This window comes from Symphalangus syndactylus, chromosome 20 (genome assembly GCF_028878055.3).
Source record: "Symphalangus syndactylus isolate Jambi chromosome 20, NHGRI_mSymSyn1-v2.1_pri, whole genome shotgun sequence".
NCBI lineage: Eukaryota > Metazoa > Chordata > Mammalia > Primates > Hylobatidae > Symphalangus > Symphalangus syndactylus.
In genome coordinates this window covers 36,175,506-36,196,034 of record NC_072442.2, presented here as the reverse complement: position 1 = coordinate 36,196,034, position 20,529 = coordinate 36,175,506, and the positions used below count along the sequence as shown (strand labels likewise).

At 47.5% G+C, this 20,529-nt stretch overlaps 2 protein-coding genes across 7 annotated transcripts in view; one reads left to right on the top strand and one right to left on the bottom strand.

The window, feature by feature from the left end:
- The window catches only part of FAM117A (family with sequence similarity 117 member A), a 79,534-nt gene extending 59,226 nt beyond the window's left edge, over positions 1 to 20,308 (bottom strand). Inside the window, exon 1 of the mRNA XM_055258141.2 lies at positions 20,132 to 20,308. The gene's annotated coding sequence lies outside the window, so the exon portion shown is untranslated. The remainder of the gene's footprint in view (positions 1 to 20,131) is intronic.
- KAT7 (lysine acetyltransferase 7) overlaps positions 19,690 to 20,529 on the top strand; it is a 41,460-nt gene continuing 40,620 nt past the window's right edge. For 2 of the 6 annotated variants that reach the window (XM_055258136.2, XM_055258135.2), the window contains exon 1: positions 19,731 to 19,918. In XM_055258136.2, the coding sequence (XP_055114111.1) occupies positions 19,904 to 19,918 (15 nt within the window). In that variant the 5' untranslated portion in view covers positions 19,731 to 19,903. Of the gene's footprint in view, positions 19,919 to 20,529 lie in introns of all 6 variants that reach the window. The other 4 variants (XM_055258133.2, XM_055258134.2, XM_055258138.2 and 1 more) reach the window with 4 other exon arrangements.

Sequence of the window (20,529 nt, the reverse complement as noted above, 5' to 3'; positions counted from 1 at the left end):
TCTATAAATATACTTAAAAATAATAGAATTGGTCAGGCGTGGTGGCTCACACCTGTAATCACACCACTTTGGGAGGCCAAAGTGGGAGGATCACTTGAATCCAGGAGTTCAAGACCAGCCTGGCCAACATGGTGAAACCCCGTCTCTACAAAAAATACAACAACTAGCTGAGTGTGCTGGCGCACGCCTGTAGTCCCAGCTACTCAGAAGGCTGCGGCTGGCAGATCTGTTGAGCCTGGGAGGTGGAGGTTGCAGTGAGCCATGATCATACCACTGCACTCCACCCTGGATGACAGAGTGAGACCCTGTCTCAAAAAAATAAAAATAAAAATAGGCTGGGCATGGTGGCTCACGACTGTAATCCCAGCACTTTGTGTGGCCAAGGTGGGTGAATCACTTGAGGTCAGGAGTTGGAGACCAGCCTGGCCAACATGGAGACACCCCCATCTCTACTAAAACAAAAATTAGCTGGGTGTGGTGGCAGGTGACTGTAATCCAGCTACTAGGGGGCTGAGGCAGAAGAATCGTTTGAACCTGGGAGGTGGAGGTTGCAGAGAGCCAAGATTGTGCCACTGCACTCCAGCCCGGGCAACAGAGCAAGATCTCTGTCTCAATAAATAAATAAATAAATAAATATAGAATAGAATTATACATGAGTAATGGGTGAATTTTATGGTTTATAAATTATACCTCAATCAAGCTGTTTTGAAACACAAAAAAGGATTTAGATACATTTATCTCTGAGAGACTGATGATGTGTGGAAGACCCTGCTAATCTTTTCAGGGGAATGTCTTAGAAAACAAATATACCTGCCCTTATGATATCCTAAAGAGTCACTGTGACAGACAGAAGATGTGGCTCTTTGGACTATGGAATATCCAGGCTAGTATTTCTCATGAAAAAAAAAAGTCCTCCTGCACTAAAATATATAAGTTTCCTAAGGAGAGCAGGTATGTCTTGGTCATCTCTCCATAACACCTAGCACTGCATGCAGATGCTGCTTCATGAAAAATGAATTAAAGTATACTCTAGTTCCACTGTGTCATGTGGGTACCTTGAGAAACCAGCTGGTTTCTAGAGCAGTGCCTTAGTAGGAACAGTTTGCCTCCTCCACACCTGACTTTCCTAGGCGCCCCCTCCCAGAGGAAAGTCTCTGGAGAGGGGATGTTGGTTGAGTACATTCCCAGGAGACTGTGTATAAACCAAAAGATCTGTTTCATGCCCCACTTTAGATTTCTTTCTTCTCCACTGTGCCCACTTACCTTCTTCAAGTCTGCCTCAAAACTACAATTGTCCCGGGAGGCAAATAAGCTACAGTATCTTTGACATTCTCCACCTGATTCTACATCCACTCCCTCTCCCTTCCCTTCACACCATGCACCAAATCAGGCATCAAGTATCATCAAAAGGGCCAGGTACGGTGGCTCACACCTGTAATCCCAGCAATTTGGGAAGCTGAGGTGGGAGGAGTACTTGAGCTCAGGAGTTCGAGACCAGCCTGGACAATATAGTGAGACCTGGTCTCTAGTAAAACTTTAAAAAATTAGCCAGGTATGGTGGGGCATACCTGTAGTCCCAGTTATTTGGGAGGCTGAGGAGGGAGGAATGCTTAACCCAGGAGATCAAGGCTGCAGCAAGCTAATTCTGTGTCACTACATTCTAGCCTGGGCAACTGAGGGAAACTCCGCCTCAAAAAAAAAAAAAAGTATCATCAAAATCCAGTTCAAGCTGGGTGCGGTGGCTCACGCCTGTAATCCTAGCACTTTGAGAGGCCGAGGTGGGTGGATCACAAAGTCAGGAGTTCAAGACCAGCCTGCCCAACATAGTGAAACCCTGTCTCTACTAAAAATAAAAAATTAGCCAGGTGTTGGCCGGGCGCAGTGGCTCACGCCTGTAATCTCAGCACTTTGGGAGGCTGAGGTGGGCGGATCACGAGGTCAGGAGATTGAGACCATCCTGGCTAATATGGTGAAACCCCATCTCTACTAAAAGTAGAAAAAAATTAGCCAGGCATGGTGGCAGGCACCTGTAGTCTCAGCTACTTGGGAGGCTGAGGCAGGAGAATGGCATGAACCCAGGAGGCGGAGCTTGCAGTGAGCCGAGATTGCGCCACTGCACTCCAGCCTGGGTGACAGAGTGAGACTCCGTCTCAAAAAATAAAAATAAAATAAAATAAAAATTAGCTGGGTGTGGTGGTGGGCACCTGTAGTCCCAGCTACTTGGCAGGCTGAGGCAGGAGAATCGCTTGAACCTGGAGGGAGAGGCTGCAGTGAGCCAAGATCATGCCACTGCACTCCAGCCTGGGCAATACAGTGAGACTCTGTCAAAAAAAAAAAATCCAGTTCAAAGATATGAAAATATAAGAGGAGAGATGAGTAATTTGAAAAGTGGTCTATGGTCTGATTTCCTTTAGACCCAGGGCATAGGCCCCAGAGCTTATTTTCACAGTTGAAAAATATCATTTATGGCCAGGCGCGGTGGCTCACGCCTGTCATCCCAGCACTTTGGGAAGCCAAGGCAAGAGGATCAGGAGGTCAAGAGTTCAAGACCAGCCTGACCAACATGGTGAAACCCCGTCTCTACTAAAAAATACAAAAATTGGCCAGGCGCCGTGGCTCACACCTATAGTCCCAGCACTTTGGGAGGCTGAGGTGAGCGGATCACAAGGTCAGGAATTCAAGACCAGCCTGGCCAACATGGTGAAACCCCGTCTCTATTAAAAATACAAAAAATTAGCCAGGCGTGGTGGCGGGCACCTGTAATCCCAGCTACTCGGGAGGCTGAGGCAGAGAATTGCTTGAACCTGGGAGGCGGAGGTTGTAGTGAGCTGAGATCGCACCACTGCACTCCAGCCTGGGTGACAGAGTGAGACTCTGTCTCAAAACAAAACAAAAAATTAGCCAGGTGTGGTGGCACAAGCCTGTAATCCCTGCTACTCGGGAGGCTGAGGCAGGAGAATCTCTTGAACCTGGGAGATGGAAGTTGTAGTGAGCCGAGATCACACCACTGCACTCCAGCCTGGGCAACAGAGCGAGACTCCAACCAAAAAAAAAAAAAAAAAAAAAAAGAAAGAAAAATATCATTTAGGCCCGGCGCGGTGGCTCACGCTTGTAATCCCAGCACTTTGGGAGGCCGAGGAGGGTGGATCACGAGGTCAGGAGATCGAGACCATAGTGAAACCCCGTCTCTACTAAAAATACAAAAAATTAGCCAGGCGTGGTGGCAGGCGCCTGTAGTCCCAGCTACTCGGGAGGCTGAGGCAGGAGAATGGCGTGAACCCGGGAGGTGGAGCTTGCAGTGAGCCGAGATTGCGCCACTGCACTCCAGCCTGGGCGACAGAGCGAGACTCCGTCTCAAAAAAAAAAAAAGAAAAATATCATTTATATTGCAGATGTAAATTGTTGTAGATAACTACAAAATATCACCACAGATTCTTATTAAATTTTATTTTCTGTGCCTTGGTCAACGAGATATCCCCCTGCCCTGCAACTCCATCTTCACCATCATTTACTTTAGCTTCAAATTAGACCTCGCTTTCTCCAAGTGTTCCTCATCTGCCCTTATCACCTACTAATTCTTTCAGGACTTAGGTGTTCAGTTTGTAGCCCATAATAATTTTGTAGTAGCTTAAGGTAGCTTTTATTGATTTATTTATTTATTTTGCGACAGATTTTAGTTCTTGTTGCCCAGGCTGGAGTGCAATGGCACGATCTTGGCTCACTGTAACCTCTGCCACCCTGGTTCAAGCGATTCTCTTGTCTCAGCCTCCCGAATAGCTGGGATTACAGGCATGTGCCACCACACCCAGCTAATTTTTGTATTTTTAGTAGAGACAGGGTTTCTCCATGTTGGTCAGGTTGGTCTCAAACTCCCGACCTCAGGTGATCTGCCCGCCTTGGCCTCCCAAAGTGCTGGGATTACAGGCGTGAGCCACTGCGCCTGGCCTTAAGGTAGCTTTATAATTTCTCCAAGTCATTTTAAATATGGTTGTCTTTTCTCCCCAACTGAAAGCAAAGGAACTCATTAACTCTGGTATTTCTTTTTCTTGAGATAGTCTTGCTCTCTCTCTGTTACCCAGGCTGAAGTGCAGGGGTGCAATCATAGCTCACTGGCTTGACTTCCCAGGCTCAAGCAATCCTCCTCCCACCTCAGCCTCCAGAGTAGCTGGGACTACAGGCAGTCACCACACCTGGCTAATTTTTGTAGAGACATGGTTTCGTCATGCTGCCCAGGCTGGTCTTTTTTTTTTTTTTTTTTGTGACAGAGTCTCACTCTGTCATGCAGGCTGGAGCGCAATGGCACGATCTCAGCTCACTGCAACCTCTGCCTCCTGGGTTCAAGCGATTCTCCTGTCTCAGCCTCCCAAGTAGCTGGGACTACAGGCTCACCTCATCACGCCCAGCTAATTTTTGTATTTTTAGTAGAGACGGGCTTTCACCATGTTGGCCAGGATGGTCTCAAACTCCTGACCTCGTGATCTGCCCGCCTCAGCCTCCCAAAGTGCTGGGATTACAGGTGTGAGCCACCGGGCCCAGTCAACTCTGGTATTTCTGGTCAGCAACTAGCACAAGCTAGTGCATCCAGCAATGTTGAGTCAGTGTTGGTTATTTAAGTATTTGACTGTTTCTCCAACTAATATTCCTGATCCACTCCTGGAAGTTGAGGCTAATGGTCCTGCAGGCTGATAGTGGGAAAGGCTCCAGATTTTGTGAGGCCTGATGTTTCTTCTTAAAAAAAAAATCACTTTGGGGGTTCCTCATTAAGTAAGAGTTTAAAAAATTATACACATAGAATTAGGTACAGTGCCTTGGAAGTGGTCTGTGCGAGTGAGGGGCTCTGACTCCCTAAGTTTCACTAGCATCACTGTAAATCTACTTCTTACCCCACCCTCTGGCCCCCCTCTGTTGCCCAGGCTGGAGTGCAGTGGTGCAATCTCAGCTCACTGCAACCTCTGCCTCCCAGTTTCAAGAAATTCTCCTGCCTCAGCCTCCCGAGTAGATGGGATTACAGACATGTGCCACCATGCCTGGCTAATTTTTGTATTTTAGTAGAGACGGGGTTTTGCCATGTTGGCCAGACTGATCTCAAACCCCTGGCCTCAAGTGATCTGCCTGCCTAGGTCTCCCAAAGTGCTGGGATTACAGGCATGAGCCACTGCGCCCGGCACTGTAAATCTACTTCTGACTGAAAGAATGAAGCCCAGTTACATCCCACCCAACACTTCAACCCTGACTGAATTTGGTGTCTATTCCTGGTTTTTACTGTGGATTTCCTGTACCCAACACATCTATTCCACAACTCGGCCCTGGCTCATCAAATGGCCTTGGCAGTCAAGTCTCTCTATCTGATGAAAAAGTCCCAAAGGGCTGACTGACACTCCTCCCACTTAGTAACTTAGTGGCTCTTAGGACAGTGCTCCTTTTGGCAGGTGGTTTCTCCTGCTGTGCATGGTGGAAGATGAGGACCTTGTATCCAATTCTGGAAGCCCCTGATGGTTCAATGCCTCGAGGAGTTGTGTTGTGCAGCGGAAGGGCCTGGAATGTTCCAGTACATTCCACCAGTGGCCTCTGTGACCCCTGCTTCCATTCAACTTTGGCAAAGGCCTGGTAGTCTACAAAGTAGCCTGTATTCTGCTGGGGTAGGAAGCAGCTTGGCCTTGCTTCTTCCTTGCCACTCTGATAATATCACACAAGTTGGCACCTTCCCTGGAAGTCCCACCCAAAATCTCCGTCCAACTCTCTGGCCTCCTGGGTATTTGCCTAGAATGTCGAGTTAGGGTTTAGATACCAATTCTGTCAATTTATTGGCCCTGTACTCCCAATTCTGAATTCTTCTCCTGATTAGAAACCATGGGGATTCCTGAACCAGTGGTGGGTTTGCATTCCTCAGAATGCCAAAAAAGCACCATCCCCCTCCCTTCATGTGCCTGTGGAGATAGTAACATCAAGGCTCCAGGAAGGAACACAGCCAACAGCCATGATGTAACCAGCCATGTGCCCCTGCTTCGCAGCACAGAAGAAGGGCACTTCCACTTGCTGGGCGCTGACTACAGGCTAAGCAATTTACACACATGGTCTCATTTGATCCTCATGACTACCCTATACAGTTGGTATAATCATCCCCATTTCACAGGTGAGGAAGTTGAAGCACAGAGAGGTTAAAAAATATATTGATGGTTATATAGCTAGAAGGGAAAGGTCCAACTGCTTTCAAAGACCGTGCATAACCACTACTGAGGGGCTCAGTGGACTAGGTCAGAGAGACCCAGACCTAGACAAGTAAGAAATACAGGCTAGACCAGTCATTCCTCTGCCTCTCTGTCACCTTTCACAGCCCTAAAAACTCTAGAGCTCTGATTTTGTTTATAATGCTAAGAAATTATGGAGGTGCGTCTAGATGTTTCTAGCTGCTCCTGGTATGGGAGTTGAACTATTCTGCGAAAGGATTATTATTTACTATTAGTCTCTGCCTCCAGTGGACTAGCCTAGGACCAAATCCACTCCCTTTCTCCAAGCCTCCTACTTTGGGGGTGGAGAGCAAGATGGGGAAAGCTGGGGGGTTTCCATGAAGGAGAAACCAGAAGATTAAAGGAGGAGGAGGCTGGCGCTGCCCTTTCAGAAAGCCTGCCAGAGCTAGGGAACCGGGACTCCTCCGACACTTCAATAGTGCGCCAGGGAAAGTAGGAAAGCTCTTTGTGGGGTCAAAAGGGAAGCTGCGGCCGGGCGCGGTGGCTCACGCTTGTAATCCCAGCACTTTGGGAGGCCGAGGCGGGTGGATCACGAGGTCAGGAGATCGCGACCACGGTGAAACCCCGTCTCTACTAAAAATACAAAAAATTAGCCGGGCGTGGTGGCGGGCGCCTGTAGTCCCAGCTACTCGGAGAGGCTGAGGCAGGAGAATGGCGTGAACCCGGGAGGCGGAGCTTGCAGTGAGCCGAGATTGCGCCACTGCACTCCAGCCTGGGCGACAGAGCGAGACTCCGTCTCCAAAAAAAAAAGGGAAGCTGCAAGAGGAGGCTCTAGGGGAGACTTGGCGGAAGAGGGTGGAGGAGGAGGTAAGAATCCATGCAGGACCAGAAGCGTTGTGTGGATTCTGAAACCACCAAAAATTCAAAAGAGAAAAGGACTCACTCCTTGACTCTCTCTCCCCACCTCTTGGGTGGGGCAGCCAAATAAGGGGAATTCTTGCGGGACTGTGCTCTCCATTGCCAGAAAACACTGGCTGCATCGCCTGCCCAGCCTGCCAGAATGCTGCTGGAAAGAGTGGCTGGCCGCTGTGTTTGGTTGATAAATGATGGGCACTCCTGCCTGCTGCCCATTCTCTCTTTTCTCCCTGCTTAGCTTGCAGCCTTCTGCCTGGCAGGGAGCCTCAGGGTAGGGGTGGGGGAACAGGGTCCTCCAGACAGTATTTCATACTCAGTGATTTATAGGCTGCTGGAAGGGGAGGGGTGGGAAGCAAAGAGGGAAGCCCCAAGCCTAGTTTCCATGAGGCACCAATGCACCACTGACAAGAGTCAAGGTATCTCTTTTCTTGATGCCTATTCCTTCAGACCCAGCTTTGGGACAGGATACAGCCTTCACCCCTCCTGGGGCCTGAGACTCTGGTAGTATCTTGTATGAGACCTATGGAACCGGCTGGAATGAGGTTAATGGACACACATCCAAATCCTCAACCTTTTCTTTAAGCTCCACACTGCTGGGAGAGGGAAGAAATAAGTGAGGCCAAGCAGCTTAATAGCTGTTTTTGGAGGATTTTTTTTTTAATGTTCAAGAATTCTTTTGAACCCTTCAAGGCTCCAAGAAAAACTATTTGAAATGTCCCTTCTTATGGGGCCAGGGGGTTAAGTGCCAGGGATGGAAGGCTAAATGCCAGGGATGCTGGTTGCAGGGATTCTTGGGACCAGGGCTAATGGCCTCCCTGCTGTGGGCTCAGGAATACCAGGCCCAGGCACTGGTTGCCCTGAGAGATGCAGCCATTTTTACTTCTGATTGAAGGGCACCACCTTCTGGGATTTTCCCTTCTCTGGTGGGAAACAGAGTAGAATATGCCAAGGGACCAACAGGGTCTGTGCCCAAGAGTGGAGGGCACTGAAGGCGATAACACGGAGGCACTGGGGTAGGGTGAAACCAATGACTTATACAGCTTAGAATTTGGTCCTTCCTGGTGGGAAGAAGATGCACTTTGTGAGAGCACATGGTAATTGCCCTTCATAAGGATGATCTCAAAAGGTCAACGGATGGGCCTTGAATAGCCCTAATGTCCCTGAAACAGTCCATTGTGTAGCTATTGTCTATACATGTAAAGGAACCCTTCTTGACCCTATTCATACTTTTCTTTTTTTGCCTCTGGGGTTTCCCAAGTGAATAATTGCATACTACCTTATTTATCCTTCCACTCAAGTCTACCTCTTTTAAGCTAACAACAAAAATGGTTCAGAACACATTTCTCGAGTCCCTATTAAGTGCCAGGCATCATGCTAGGTGCTGGAGATATGCAGATAAATAACACACGGTCCCTCCTCTGGAGATTCCACAGTCTGTTTTTTAAAAAATGACCCTTAGTGTTGACTTTTGGGATTTTGAAAACAAATCTGCATGTATCACCTTTATATTTTCATATATATGGATCATGATCTCAGCCTCTATCTTTTGACAATCTTTTAACATTTTGCCTGGTATAGTAGTCTCCATTTAGATCAATTTAGATTACTTTCCCCGACTCTGATATATCTTCCTTTGCAGGGAGAGTGACCAGAATTAGGCACTATATTTCACATGCAAATACTATATAAATGTATGTACAAGAGTAACACTATGTTTTCTAACTTCCTTCGTTTACCTACTTGCCATTCATGCATACATCCGATAGTTATTGAATGCCTACTAAGTGCCATGCACTCTGCCAAGTCCTGAGAATGCAATGGTAAGTAAAATGGACACTGCCCTCATGGAACTTACAGTCTGGGGTGTGTGTTGGGGAGACAGAAAGTAAAGAATCCAAATATCACACACATAAATGTGTAATTACAAACTGAGACAAGTGCTATGAAGAAAAGCACAGTGTGCAATAAGAGCATGGCAGTGGGGGCCTTGATCTAGCCTGGAGGGTTCAGGAAAACGTTTCCTGAGAAAATGATATTTGAGCTGAGATCTGAAGGATTAGTGAAAATAGGCAAAGAAGAATATGGGGGAAGAACATTCCAGGCAGAGTAGAGTATGTGCAAAGGTCCTGAGAAGGAAGAAACCTGCACACTCCTAAGCAATTGCAGGAAGGCCAGTGAAGCTGCGGCACTGAAAAGGAAGCAGGTTTGTGTGAGATGGGCCTGGAGAGTTAGCCAGAAGACAGACCATGCAGGACACTGCAGGCCAGGAAAGGATTTCTGTCTTTACCCCTCCACGGATAGGCATATGGAATGAAGGTCTTTACAGAAGAGCTGCCAATGGTTCTTTCTCCCAGATTACTGATGCTACTTATAGTTGTCTGGAGGGAGAACAGTCATGACGGTCTAAGCTGCAAGGAACTTTTCCAGCATCCTGACATGGTGTGGCTATGCCTGGCTGTCACTGGGGAGCCCCCAGAACCCATGGATCAGCCCTAGCCTACAGCCCTCAGGCAAGGGATAGCCCCCACCCATGTGGACAGAGGGGCAGGGTGGAGAGTGGGTGGAGTGCTTTGCCTGAGATATCAACTCCGCATGACATTTGGAACAGCCCCAAGACTATGGCTCTTGTTCCTAGATAACTCTATCATGCGTACCCCCCATTTAAATGGGCTGCCACCCTTCCTACAGCAGCTGTGCTCCCCACCCAATCTGGAGAAGGTCCCTGGATAAGAACTCTGACTCTGCCCAGAGCCTTGGGTCTTGACCTGCTGAGTTTAGGCCTCAGGACTGTTGGGAACCATGGATATATACGTATCCTTCATAGTTTTCCAGGGGTATTAATGAAGCCATGGGAGAAGAGGGTCACAATGGTCGGACTCAGCCTTTCTAAAGCCAGTCCTTTCCTTCCAGTCATATCTTTGGAAAATGTGGTTTGGTGTAGTGACATCTGCTGGCAAGGCTAGGCACATAATACAATGACTGGATGTCCACCCATCCTCATGTAATTTCCAGACTAGCAAGAAAATCGTCCTTAACTTCTGAGATTGGATTGGGCTCAGTAACCTCAGTTGGTAAGAGCAAGACTAAGATGTCCAAGGTTGTGGGTCTGAACTATGTATGGGCTGGTTTGCCTTAAATAGAGAAAATGTGTTTCCTGGTTGTGGCTTATACCCCTCCCATTGGCCAGTTGATTCATATTTGGGTACAGTTAATCACAAGGGAGATTGGGCAAACATGTATAAATGACTCAGAGGAACCCGTTCCTAGCCCCTATGCCTGGGAAAGCATCTCCCAACAAATAAAAAGACCCACATTTTACAAATGACAAAATGCAGTGTCATTTTTTTATTCTCCTGAGGTTGACTAGTTTGGGAAACTTTTTAGTTTCTCCCAGGTCACCAGGAAAGTAGTGTGTACAGAATCATCTTCATGGTTCTTATAGTGGGCAAGACTGACTATGGCTTTTATAATGGCCCCTCCACACATGCTGGGGTAAGGGCAGTGGCGTGATCTTGGCTAACGGAAACCGCCACCTCCTGGGCTCAAGCAATCCTCCCACCTTAGCCTCCCAAGTAGCTGGGACTACAGGTCCACCAGTAATTTTTTGTATTTTTAGTACAGATGGGGTTTTCCCATGTTGGGCAGGCTAGTCTTGAACTCCTGGCCTCAAGTGATCTGCCTGCCTCAGCCTCCGAAATTGCTGGGACTACAGGCGTGAGCTACTGCGCCCAGCCTCTCCTCACCACTTTCATCCATGCCATGTACACATTCTGTTTACAATCTCACTCTTTTTCAGTAGTATGTGAACTTGACAGCATTCACCGCCAGATGTAATTGGGATGCCAGGGGGAAAGAGTGAGGAGAAAATACTAAAGACATGATTCTGAAGCAAATGTTCTGCCTTTTTTTTTTTTTTTTTTTTTTGAGACGGAGTCTCGCTCTGTCGCCCAGGCTGGAGTGCAGTGGCGCAATCTCGGCTCACTGCAAGCTCTGCCTCCCGGGTTCACGCCATTCTCCTGCCTCAGCCTCTCCGAGCAGCTGGGACTACAGGCGCCCGCCACCACGCCCGGCTAATTTTTTATATTTTTAGCAGAGACGGGGTTTCACCGTGGTTTCGATCTCCTGACCTCGTGATTAGCCCGCCTCGGCCTCCCAAAGTGCTGGGATTACAAGCGTGAGCCACCGCGCCCGGCTTTGCCTTTTTTTTTTTTTTTTTTGAGATGGAGTTTCGCTCTGTCACCCAGGCAGGAGTGCAATGGCACAATCTCGGCACACTGCAACCTCCGCCTCCTGGGTTCAAGAGATTCTCCTGTCTCAGACTCCCAGGTAGCTGAGATTATAGGTGCCCACCACCATGCCCGGCTAATTTTTGTGCTTTTAGTAGAGACGGGGCTTCACCATGTTGGCCATGCTGGTCTTGAACTCTACCCAACCTTGGCCTCCCAAAGTGCTGGGATTACAGGTGTGAGCCACTATGCCCAGCCATGTTCTGCCTTCTTAGTAACAGTAACACTGACCCATAACTGAATGTAGCTCAGACAAAGCATCTTTCTCTCACTCAAACTTAAGAAAATCATCAAGATAAATTAGTAATGAATAGGGTTTCCCAGAAAAGGAAACAGACCTAGTAAATAAACACATGAAAGACTGAAGTATATCCTCAGTAGAAATAAAATCAAAAGCACATTTGGGGTGCCATTTTCTTTCTTTTTTTTTTTTTTTTTGAGACAGAGTCTCGCTCTGTCGCCCGGGCTGGAGTGCAGTGGCGCAATCTCGGCTCACTGCAAGCTCCGCCTCCCGGGTTCATGCCATTCTCCTGCCTCAGCCTCCGAGTAGCTGGGACTACAGGCGCCCGCCACCGCGCCCGGCTAATTTTTTGTATTTTTTTTTAGTAGAGACGGGGTTTCACCGTGGTCTCGATCTCCTGACCTCGTGATCCGCCCGCCTCGGCCTCCCAAAGTGCTGGGATTACAAGCGTGAGCCACCGCGCCCGGCAAGGGGTGCCATTTTCATTTTTATTAAAATGACAAGATTTTTAAAAAGTGGTAACGCGTAGTTCTGGAAACAATGGAAATAATGACTTAAATTGGCACCCTTGCACTGATGATGACACTGTAAATTGTGCAAGTCTTTAAGGAAAGGAAAGAAGCAATACATAAGTGGCAGAAATAAAAACAGGAGAGAGCTATGGATGCATGCAGACACTCACTGCAGCATTACCTGACATAAGAGAGCTTTAATAACTCCACAACAGGAGAATGAGAGCACATTACATCATAGCACCACAGTGCAATGTCACACAGTGAGTATAGTTACAATTATGAGGACTCTAGGGAAACATAGAAAATGCTGAGAAGATGTACAAAATATAAAATTTCGGCCAGGCACAGTGGCTCATGCTTGTAATCCTAGCATTTTGGGAGGCTGGGGCAGGAGGATCCCTTGAGCTCAAGAGTTTGAGACCAGCCTAGGTAACATAATGAGACCCCATCTCTACAGAAAATAAAAAATTAGCGGGGTATGGTGGCATGTGCCTGCAGTCACAGCTACTTGGAAGGTTGAGCAGGAGGATCGCTTGAAACCAGGAGGTCAAGGTTGCAGTGAGAGGTGATTGTGCCACTGCACTCCAGCCTGGGTAACAGAGCAAGATCCTGTCTCAAAAAAATAAAAATAAAATTTCATGTAAATAATGGGTTTATCTATATTAAAATATGCACATAAAATGTATGCATGAGGAGAAAAAATGGAAGGCAATATACAAAAAATAAAAATAGTTGGGCCAGGTGTGGTGGCTCATGCCCATAATCCCAGCACTTTGGGAGGCTGAGGTGGGCGGATCATGAGGTCAGGAGATTGAGACCATCCTGGCTAACACAATGAAACCCTGTCTCTACTAAATATACAAAAAAAAATTAGCCAGTGTGGTGGTGGGCGCCTGTAGTCCCAGCTACTTGGGAGGCTGAGGCAGGAAAATGGCATGAACCTGGGAGGCGGAGCTTGCAGTGAGCCGAGACCACGCCACTGCACTCCAGCCTGGGTGACAGAGCGAGACTCCGTCTCAAAAAAAAAAAGCTTTGTGCCAGGCATGGTGGCTTATGCCTGTAATCCCAGCATTTTGGGAGGCCAAAGCGGGTGGCTCACTTGAGACCACGAGTTTGAGATCAGCCTGGGCAACATGGTGAAATGCTGTCTCTACTAAAAATAGAAAAAAAAGCCGGGCATGGTGGCATGCACCTGTAGTCCCAGCTACTTGGAAGGCCGAGGCAGGAGAATCGCTTGAACCCGGGAGGCACACGTTGCAGTGAGTTGAGATCACGCCACTGCACTCCAGTCTGGGTGAGGGAGCTAGACTCTGTCTCAAAAAAAAAAAAAAAAAAAAAAAGGGCCAGCCGCTCACGCTTGTAATCCCAGAACTTTGGGAGGCCAAGGCGGCCGGATCACGAGGTCACGAGGTCAGGAGATCCAGACCACGGTGAAACCCCGTCTCTACTAAAAAATACAAAAAATTAGCCGGGCGTGGTGGCGGGCGCCTGTAGTCCCAGCTACTCGGAGAGGCTGAGGCAGGAGAATGGTGTGAACCCGGGAGGCGGAGCTTGCAGTGAGCCGAGATTGCGCCACTGCACTCCAGCCTGGGTGACAGAGCGAGACTCCGTCTCAAAAAAAAAACAAAAAAAAAACAAAAACCTTTTGTGGCAGCAGTGAGAATATGGATGTCTTTTATTTTCCTCAAATTTTCATTTAGTGTTATTACACTGCGTTAATCATTTTGAAATGGTGGAAAGGGGTTGAGGGCAGGTGAAAGTGCTCCTCTAGCCCCTTCCTGTACATACTTGTCCTAAATTGACAGAGAGGAAAGACCATGTCTGCTTATTCAGCTTCTGGCCAATGCCTAGCACCTATCAGGTGTTCAATAAACATTTGTTGAATGTATAAATGAAAATGCCTGCAGTCTAAATGTCTCAGCCCATGGTGACCAGGTACTTTCCACCCCGGGAAATACAGCAATTTGGTTTTGCTGGAATCAAAAAATGAAGGCTCATCCATAACAGCAATTCCCTGGTCTTCTTGGTAAGTGAATTTGGGCATGGACAACCCAGGAGAGACAGTCTGTTAAAGAAAACCCAATTACCATTGTGGAACATATGTTGCCCTGAGGCCTCTGCTGCCATAACAACATCTTGTAACTATAACTACAGCCCTGGAGGGCTTTGGCCCCATAGAATATGGAAAAGGATGTCTTCATCATAAGACAGCTTTGTGCTCAGATTGACTTCCCTAGGGAGCTTGGATCAGGGAAGGGAGGTAGATAAGTGGAGGAAGGGGGGAGATGAAGGGCAGAGGTGGGAGAAGAACTGCTATTGAATCAAGATCAGAGTGTTTTTTTTTTTTTTTAGCGATTTTCAAAATGTGGTTATTTGACTGTTTAGCTTTGGTAGTTATTTATATCCCCAGCTGCAGAGGCGGGGAGCTGTGCCTGAGCCTGCTGGGATCTGTCCAATAACTTCTCCTAGGGTGGGGCTGCGGGTGGGGGCTAAGGGTGCTACAAGATCCAAATTAGGTGGCCAGAATGTAAGAGAAGCTCCAGGCCATCTCCAGCAAGAGTAAGGAAGAAGGGCCTATTAGTGACTGTGCTGACCATTTTTAAGGCAGCTGCAAATGAAAATATTTTCACAGGAATTATGGTCACATCAGCAACCTCTGAGATTCTCCCAAAGGGATAGAGACTAAGCCAATACTTTGCCTCAGAAGTTATGACATTGGCCTGGCTACACTAGCACTGTCTTTAAAAGATCAAGGCATGCTTCCCCCACCTTACAAGACTGCATACAGAGGAAATGGCTATCCCTAACCCCTATTAGCCACCTCACTGGTCAGAAAGAGGGTTAGAGGAAAGAGCATGGCTGGTTCTGTGCAAGCCTTTCCTAGCTGAGTCAACAATTGGTAGTGGGGTGAGAAACATTCAATTTGGTGCCACCCCAATTACTGAGCCCTTTTGGGTGCCAGGCAGCAAGGGAGAAGCTGGAGATGCTGTGGCCATCCAGGCAAGGCTCCCAACCTCTGGGAGAAGCAAACAATGAACAACTACATTTTGTATTTGAAATATGGTACCTATAATTTTACTGTCAAGGAAACATTTTAAAGGACATCAAGGGATCTTTTAGGGAGCTTACAAAACTGAGGAGACAAGACACTGATACAAGTAAGGAAATAACACAAGCACATACACACAAAAGATTGCCCCCACTCCCAGTGCCTATTTCAGTCCCTCCTCGTCTCTGGCTAAGGCTATTTCAGCAGCCTCCTAACTGGTCTCCTGCCTTGGGTCTCCCTCCTACTCGATCAGTGCCCTTCACAGCTGCCAGAAAGAGATTTCTAAAATGCATGTCTGACTGGCGGCCTCCTCTGCTTAAGGACTTTCAGAAATTGCCGACCACTTCCAGTTCAGTCTCCATAGAAGGGTGTTGAACACTCTGCATGAACTGGTTCCCAAAACCATGCCTATTATGTACCCTCCTAGGCACCCATAGATAATGCTCTTCCACACCTCTCTACTATTGCACATTCTGTTTTCTTTGCATGGAAAACCTTTATATTGTCCTTGTTTACTGGCAAACATTCATCCTGTGAAATTCCACTCTTATTTCACACCTTTTATGAATCCTTTCCTAAACTTTCCAGAGTAAACAGTCTACCTCCTCCTCTGTGGCACTTCTGAACCTTGCTTATCTTCCTATTTTCCCATGTAATACTCCACAGTGTTTTGTAAGTGTGTGTTCACTGGCTTGTCTTCCCTACTGGATTCTAAGCTCCTTTAGGGGAAAGTTGGAGTTTTGTCCATGGGGTATAACTCAGTGCCTGGTACCTGGGTGAGTAATGCCTGGGTAATCACTCTGTATGTCTTCAGTTAAAGTGGTTGAACAGAGGTTGAACAGAGTTAAAGAGGTTGAACAGATAAAAGCAAACAATCACTGAGACCATGTAAAGATATAGTCACTAACATTAGAATGTTATAGCCATGACTAGAGTGACTGGAAATATAAATAACAATAGCCATTTATTGAGCAATTACTCTATGTCAGGAACTGTGCAAAGAGCTTTACAACACTCATCTCCTTTATTCCTTACAACATTGTGAGGTGGCTATTAATGTCCCCACATCACAGGTGAGAAAACTGAGACACAAACAAATTTAAAACTTGTCCAAGGCCTGGCATGGCTCATGCCTGTAATCCCAGTGCTTTGGGAGGCTGAGGTGGGAGGATGGCTTGAGGGCAGGAGTTCGAGACTAGTCTGGGCGATGTAGCAAGACCTCATCTCTACAAATAATTTAAAAATTAGCCAGGCATGGTGGTGTGTACCCTGTAGTCCTAGCTACTCGGGAGGCTGATGTGGGAGGATCGCTTGGCCCAGGAGATCAAGGTTGCAGTGAGCTATGATTGTGCCACTGCATTCCAGACTGGGTGACAAGAGTGAGACACTGTCTCTTAAAAAACAAAATACAAAAACAAAAACTTGTCCAAGAGTGATGCAGGTAGGAAGCAGCAGAGCAGAGATTAAAATTCAGATCTGACATCAAAGCCCTGTACTGGACACCAGTAGAGCTGATGATACAATAAATATGATTTATTTATGTTTCTATTATCTGTTTGGGAACGGAAATGAACAGAATTATCTACCAAATTGTACAAGGAAAATAACAAATCCAGCAGTTAAGTGCAAAATAACGTATCATTACGCCCTACTACCTTACAAAGAATGAATTGGAAAAGATTTTCTGAAATAATAAAATTTTAATGAGGGTTAGGAGATGCATCCAGGCAGGAAGGAAAGCCTGAGAAAATGGAAAGGCAAGGAGAACTGTTGAGAGTGTCAACGTGAAGTCTGGTGGTTGAGGATGGCCAGGGGGCAACCAGTCAGAGGCTTTGAAATTAACATCAGTTCCTGCTTGGAAAGCTAATTGTGTTGTGATGAACATGACCCTCAAAGTAAATATTATATTTGGTTTTAAAAAATAGAAGAAGGAATAAGCTTTTAAGATCCTCCCCTTCCCCATTCTAACTATACCTGGCTGGTCTACTTTCAAGTACTATACACATTTTTTTCCTTATGATCATGTTTCTATCCTACTGGTGTTAGTTTTTTCATCTTTCTGCCAGAGTGCACACTTTCCAAGGACAAGAACCATATCTAAATGAAACTGTAAACTCTTTAGTGTCAGCTGCAGTCTTAGGGAATCTAGCCTAAGAAATTAACTAACGTCGAACATCTGTAATGCTGGTATTTGTGTGATGGACGCAAGTCAGGATAAGATCTTATTCTAAAACACTAATTTCCAGGGAGGGTAACTTCACCATCTCTGAACGCTATACATTCAGAGACTGTAAAACAGTAATGATATTCTTACTGAGTAGCAAGCATTTATTGTGGGAAGAACGAGGTTTGAGCACCATTAGAAAGGATGGTATGGGCCAGGCGCAGTGGCTCACACCTGTAATCCCAGCACTTTGGGAGGCTGAGGCGGATGGATCACCTGAGGTCGGGAGTTCAAGACCAACCTGACCAACATGGAGAAACACTGTCTCTACTAAAAATACAAAAAGTAGCCAGGTGTGGTGGTGGGCACCTGTAATCTCAGCTACTCGGGAGGTTGAGGCAGGAGAATCGCCTGAACCCGGGAGGCGGAGGTTGAGGTGAGCTGAGATCGTGCCATTGCACTCCAGCCTGGCAACAAGAGCAAAACCCTGTCTCAAAAAAAAAAAAAAAAAGAAAGAAAGAAAGGCTGGTATGGCTGGGAGTGGTGGCTCACACCTTAATCCCAGCACTCTAGAAGGCCAAGACAGTAGTTGAGCTCAGTAGTTTGAGACCAGTCTGGGCAACATGGTGAAACTCTGTCTCTACAAAAAATAGAAAAATTAGCCGGGTGTGGTGGCACACGCCTGCAGTCCCAGCTACTCAGGAGGCTGAGGCAAGAGAATCCCTTGAGCCCACGAGGTGGAGCTTGCAGTGAGCTGATATACAGCCATTGCACTCCAGCCTGGGCAACCCAGCAAGACTCTGTCTTGGAAGGAAAAAAAAGAAGAGAGAGAAAAAAAAAGAAGGATGGTATGAAATAATTGAGATATGCTCTTAATGTAAGAGATCCTTACCACCAGTTGGGGAGCCAGAACATTCAAATGTAACCTCAGGAACATATCAGTGAGTGCAAAATAACAGAGTAATGGTATGAAATTAAATGCTTAAGTGGTGAGGGGCTACAAAGAAGTAATGTGAACCATTTTCAAATAAGTTCTTACGTGCAGTTCAACCTAAGTAGGTTATCAAAGGTATTTATACTAAGCACTAAAAGCTAAGTATTAAATACTAAAAGCTGCCTGTGTCAACACTGGCCCAGGACATCCCCAAGGAGAGTGCTGGCTAAAGGTCTGGAACTTTAACTCTTTAGAGTTCTTTACTTAGCACATCAATCAGATGTTTACCTTCTGCTTCTTTGTTCTTTGGCCCTGCTCCTGGGGGAAATCTCCATCTTAACGGGGCCTCAGTTTGAAATTGGGGTTCGGGATCCTAACTTAATGACTGAGCGTGCCTCAGTCGCAATTGGTCAAGACTTGGTCCTCTCAAGGCCTTTCCTCCGGAGAGGTTAAATCCTCAACGCTTGCTCTCCACTTTCCAGCCTTTTCTTAAGGCGCTTCTTTCAGCCTAGTATCTGTGACCAACTTCTCCTTACTAGGCCCTCTCATTGTTATTTAAATGTCCATTCTTTTGGGGGGGCTTCAGCTTCACTAAAAACATTCCTTCCTTTTCCTCCGCCTCGTAACTCTCTGCTCAAGCATCTGGATTCCAGAGGTCATTTGAGCTAAATGGGGTTCAAAGCTTTTCTGACTCTGGTACTGCATTCCCCACTTTCAAATCACATTTTTCACCCCAGGGCCCCCAGTGGTCTCAAACCCAAACACAGTGCGGGAAGGAAGTGGGTGCTCGCCACAGAGCTGAATTGGGAATTCTTTGAGCTGCAGCTTCTGGAGAATGGTTTTGCCTCCTCCCCGCGACATCAACTAACTCACTTGCTGTTAGCTAAGGGCAAGGACAATGTCTCCTCTACCAGACAGGAAACTTGATGGCGGACGCTATCCTTTAGTTCCTTTTTCAATTCCCCATTCCTACCCCTTCGAGACCAGGATAGTTCTTAAAGTACAAAGTTTCTTTTACAAAACATCCCTCCACAACTTTGAGTTTATATAACAAACGGAAACGTCCTTTAAACAATCAGGCTACGAAGGGGTTAAATCTAATCTCAGCAACCTGATGGATTCTGGGGGGTTTCCTTCCTCGACTCTAGAAATTAAAACGACCGGAAAGGGAAATTTTGCCCAAGGTAAAGATGAGAACCGTTTACATCAACTGTCAGGCTTCTGCCCCAAACAAGAATGGCTACCCACGCCCACAAACAGAGCCACTCACGTAACTAAAAATGGTTGGCTCCGGGTTCCACCACTGGAGTCACTTTCTGCCCAACTTCAAAATGGCGCCCACTAGCTTCACCAAAAGTATCGAACCTCCCAGCACCCTCTCTGGCCCGTAACGTCAGGTGACGCGAGACCCAGCCGGAAGTGAAGGAAAAAGCGCTTCAGCCCGCGGCGCCTGCGCAGAACGCTCCAGACGCTGAGAGGCAGGAGGCACTAGGGATCGTCCGCAGGATTGGGACTGCTACAGAGGCCGCCACGGAGCCCGCCGGAGCCACCGTTCCTGCTGCTGCTGCCGCCGCTGCCCGAATCGGAACCGTCGGGCCGCAGCCGCCGGCAATGCCGCGAAGGAAGGTGAGACACGGGAGAGGAGGGATGGCGGGTTTCTAAGGACAGTCGATTGAGCACCGTGACGCAGTTGGCCACGCCTCACAATGCTTGGGTCCCAACTTCCCGCTCCCCCGAACCTTGTTCAGCCACCCTCTCTTCTGTCCATACCCAACAGAAAAATGTGGGCCCTACCCTGGCCTCGGCCTATGCTTGCAACTATTCCCGCCCTCTGCTTGCCTGGATCGGAGGCGTTCTTATTAATTGGTCGCTGAAACGTCTGGAAGCATATTGATTGGCTGGTGACGCCGCCTGTTTGGGCTCAACGGTCACCTCCCCGCGTGCGGGGGCGGTGTCTGGGCCCGGCCCCAGCGCTCTCCCACTGGCTGGAGAGAACGATCCCTCCTCTTCTGATTGGTCGGGGTTGGCAGTCTGTCCTGTGGGGGGCGCGGCTTAGGCGGACCTCGATTGGGTGGCCCGAATCCCCGCCTTTCCGAGCGGTGACGCTGATAGGTGCAGAGGCGGGGTTTTGGAGGCCTCGTTACTTTCCAGGTGAGGGGCACAACAAAGCAGAAGACTGGGTGGTGGGAAGCCAGCGCCCACTCCCAGGGGATCCCTCTCAGGCCAGTTGCCTCCAA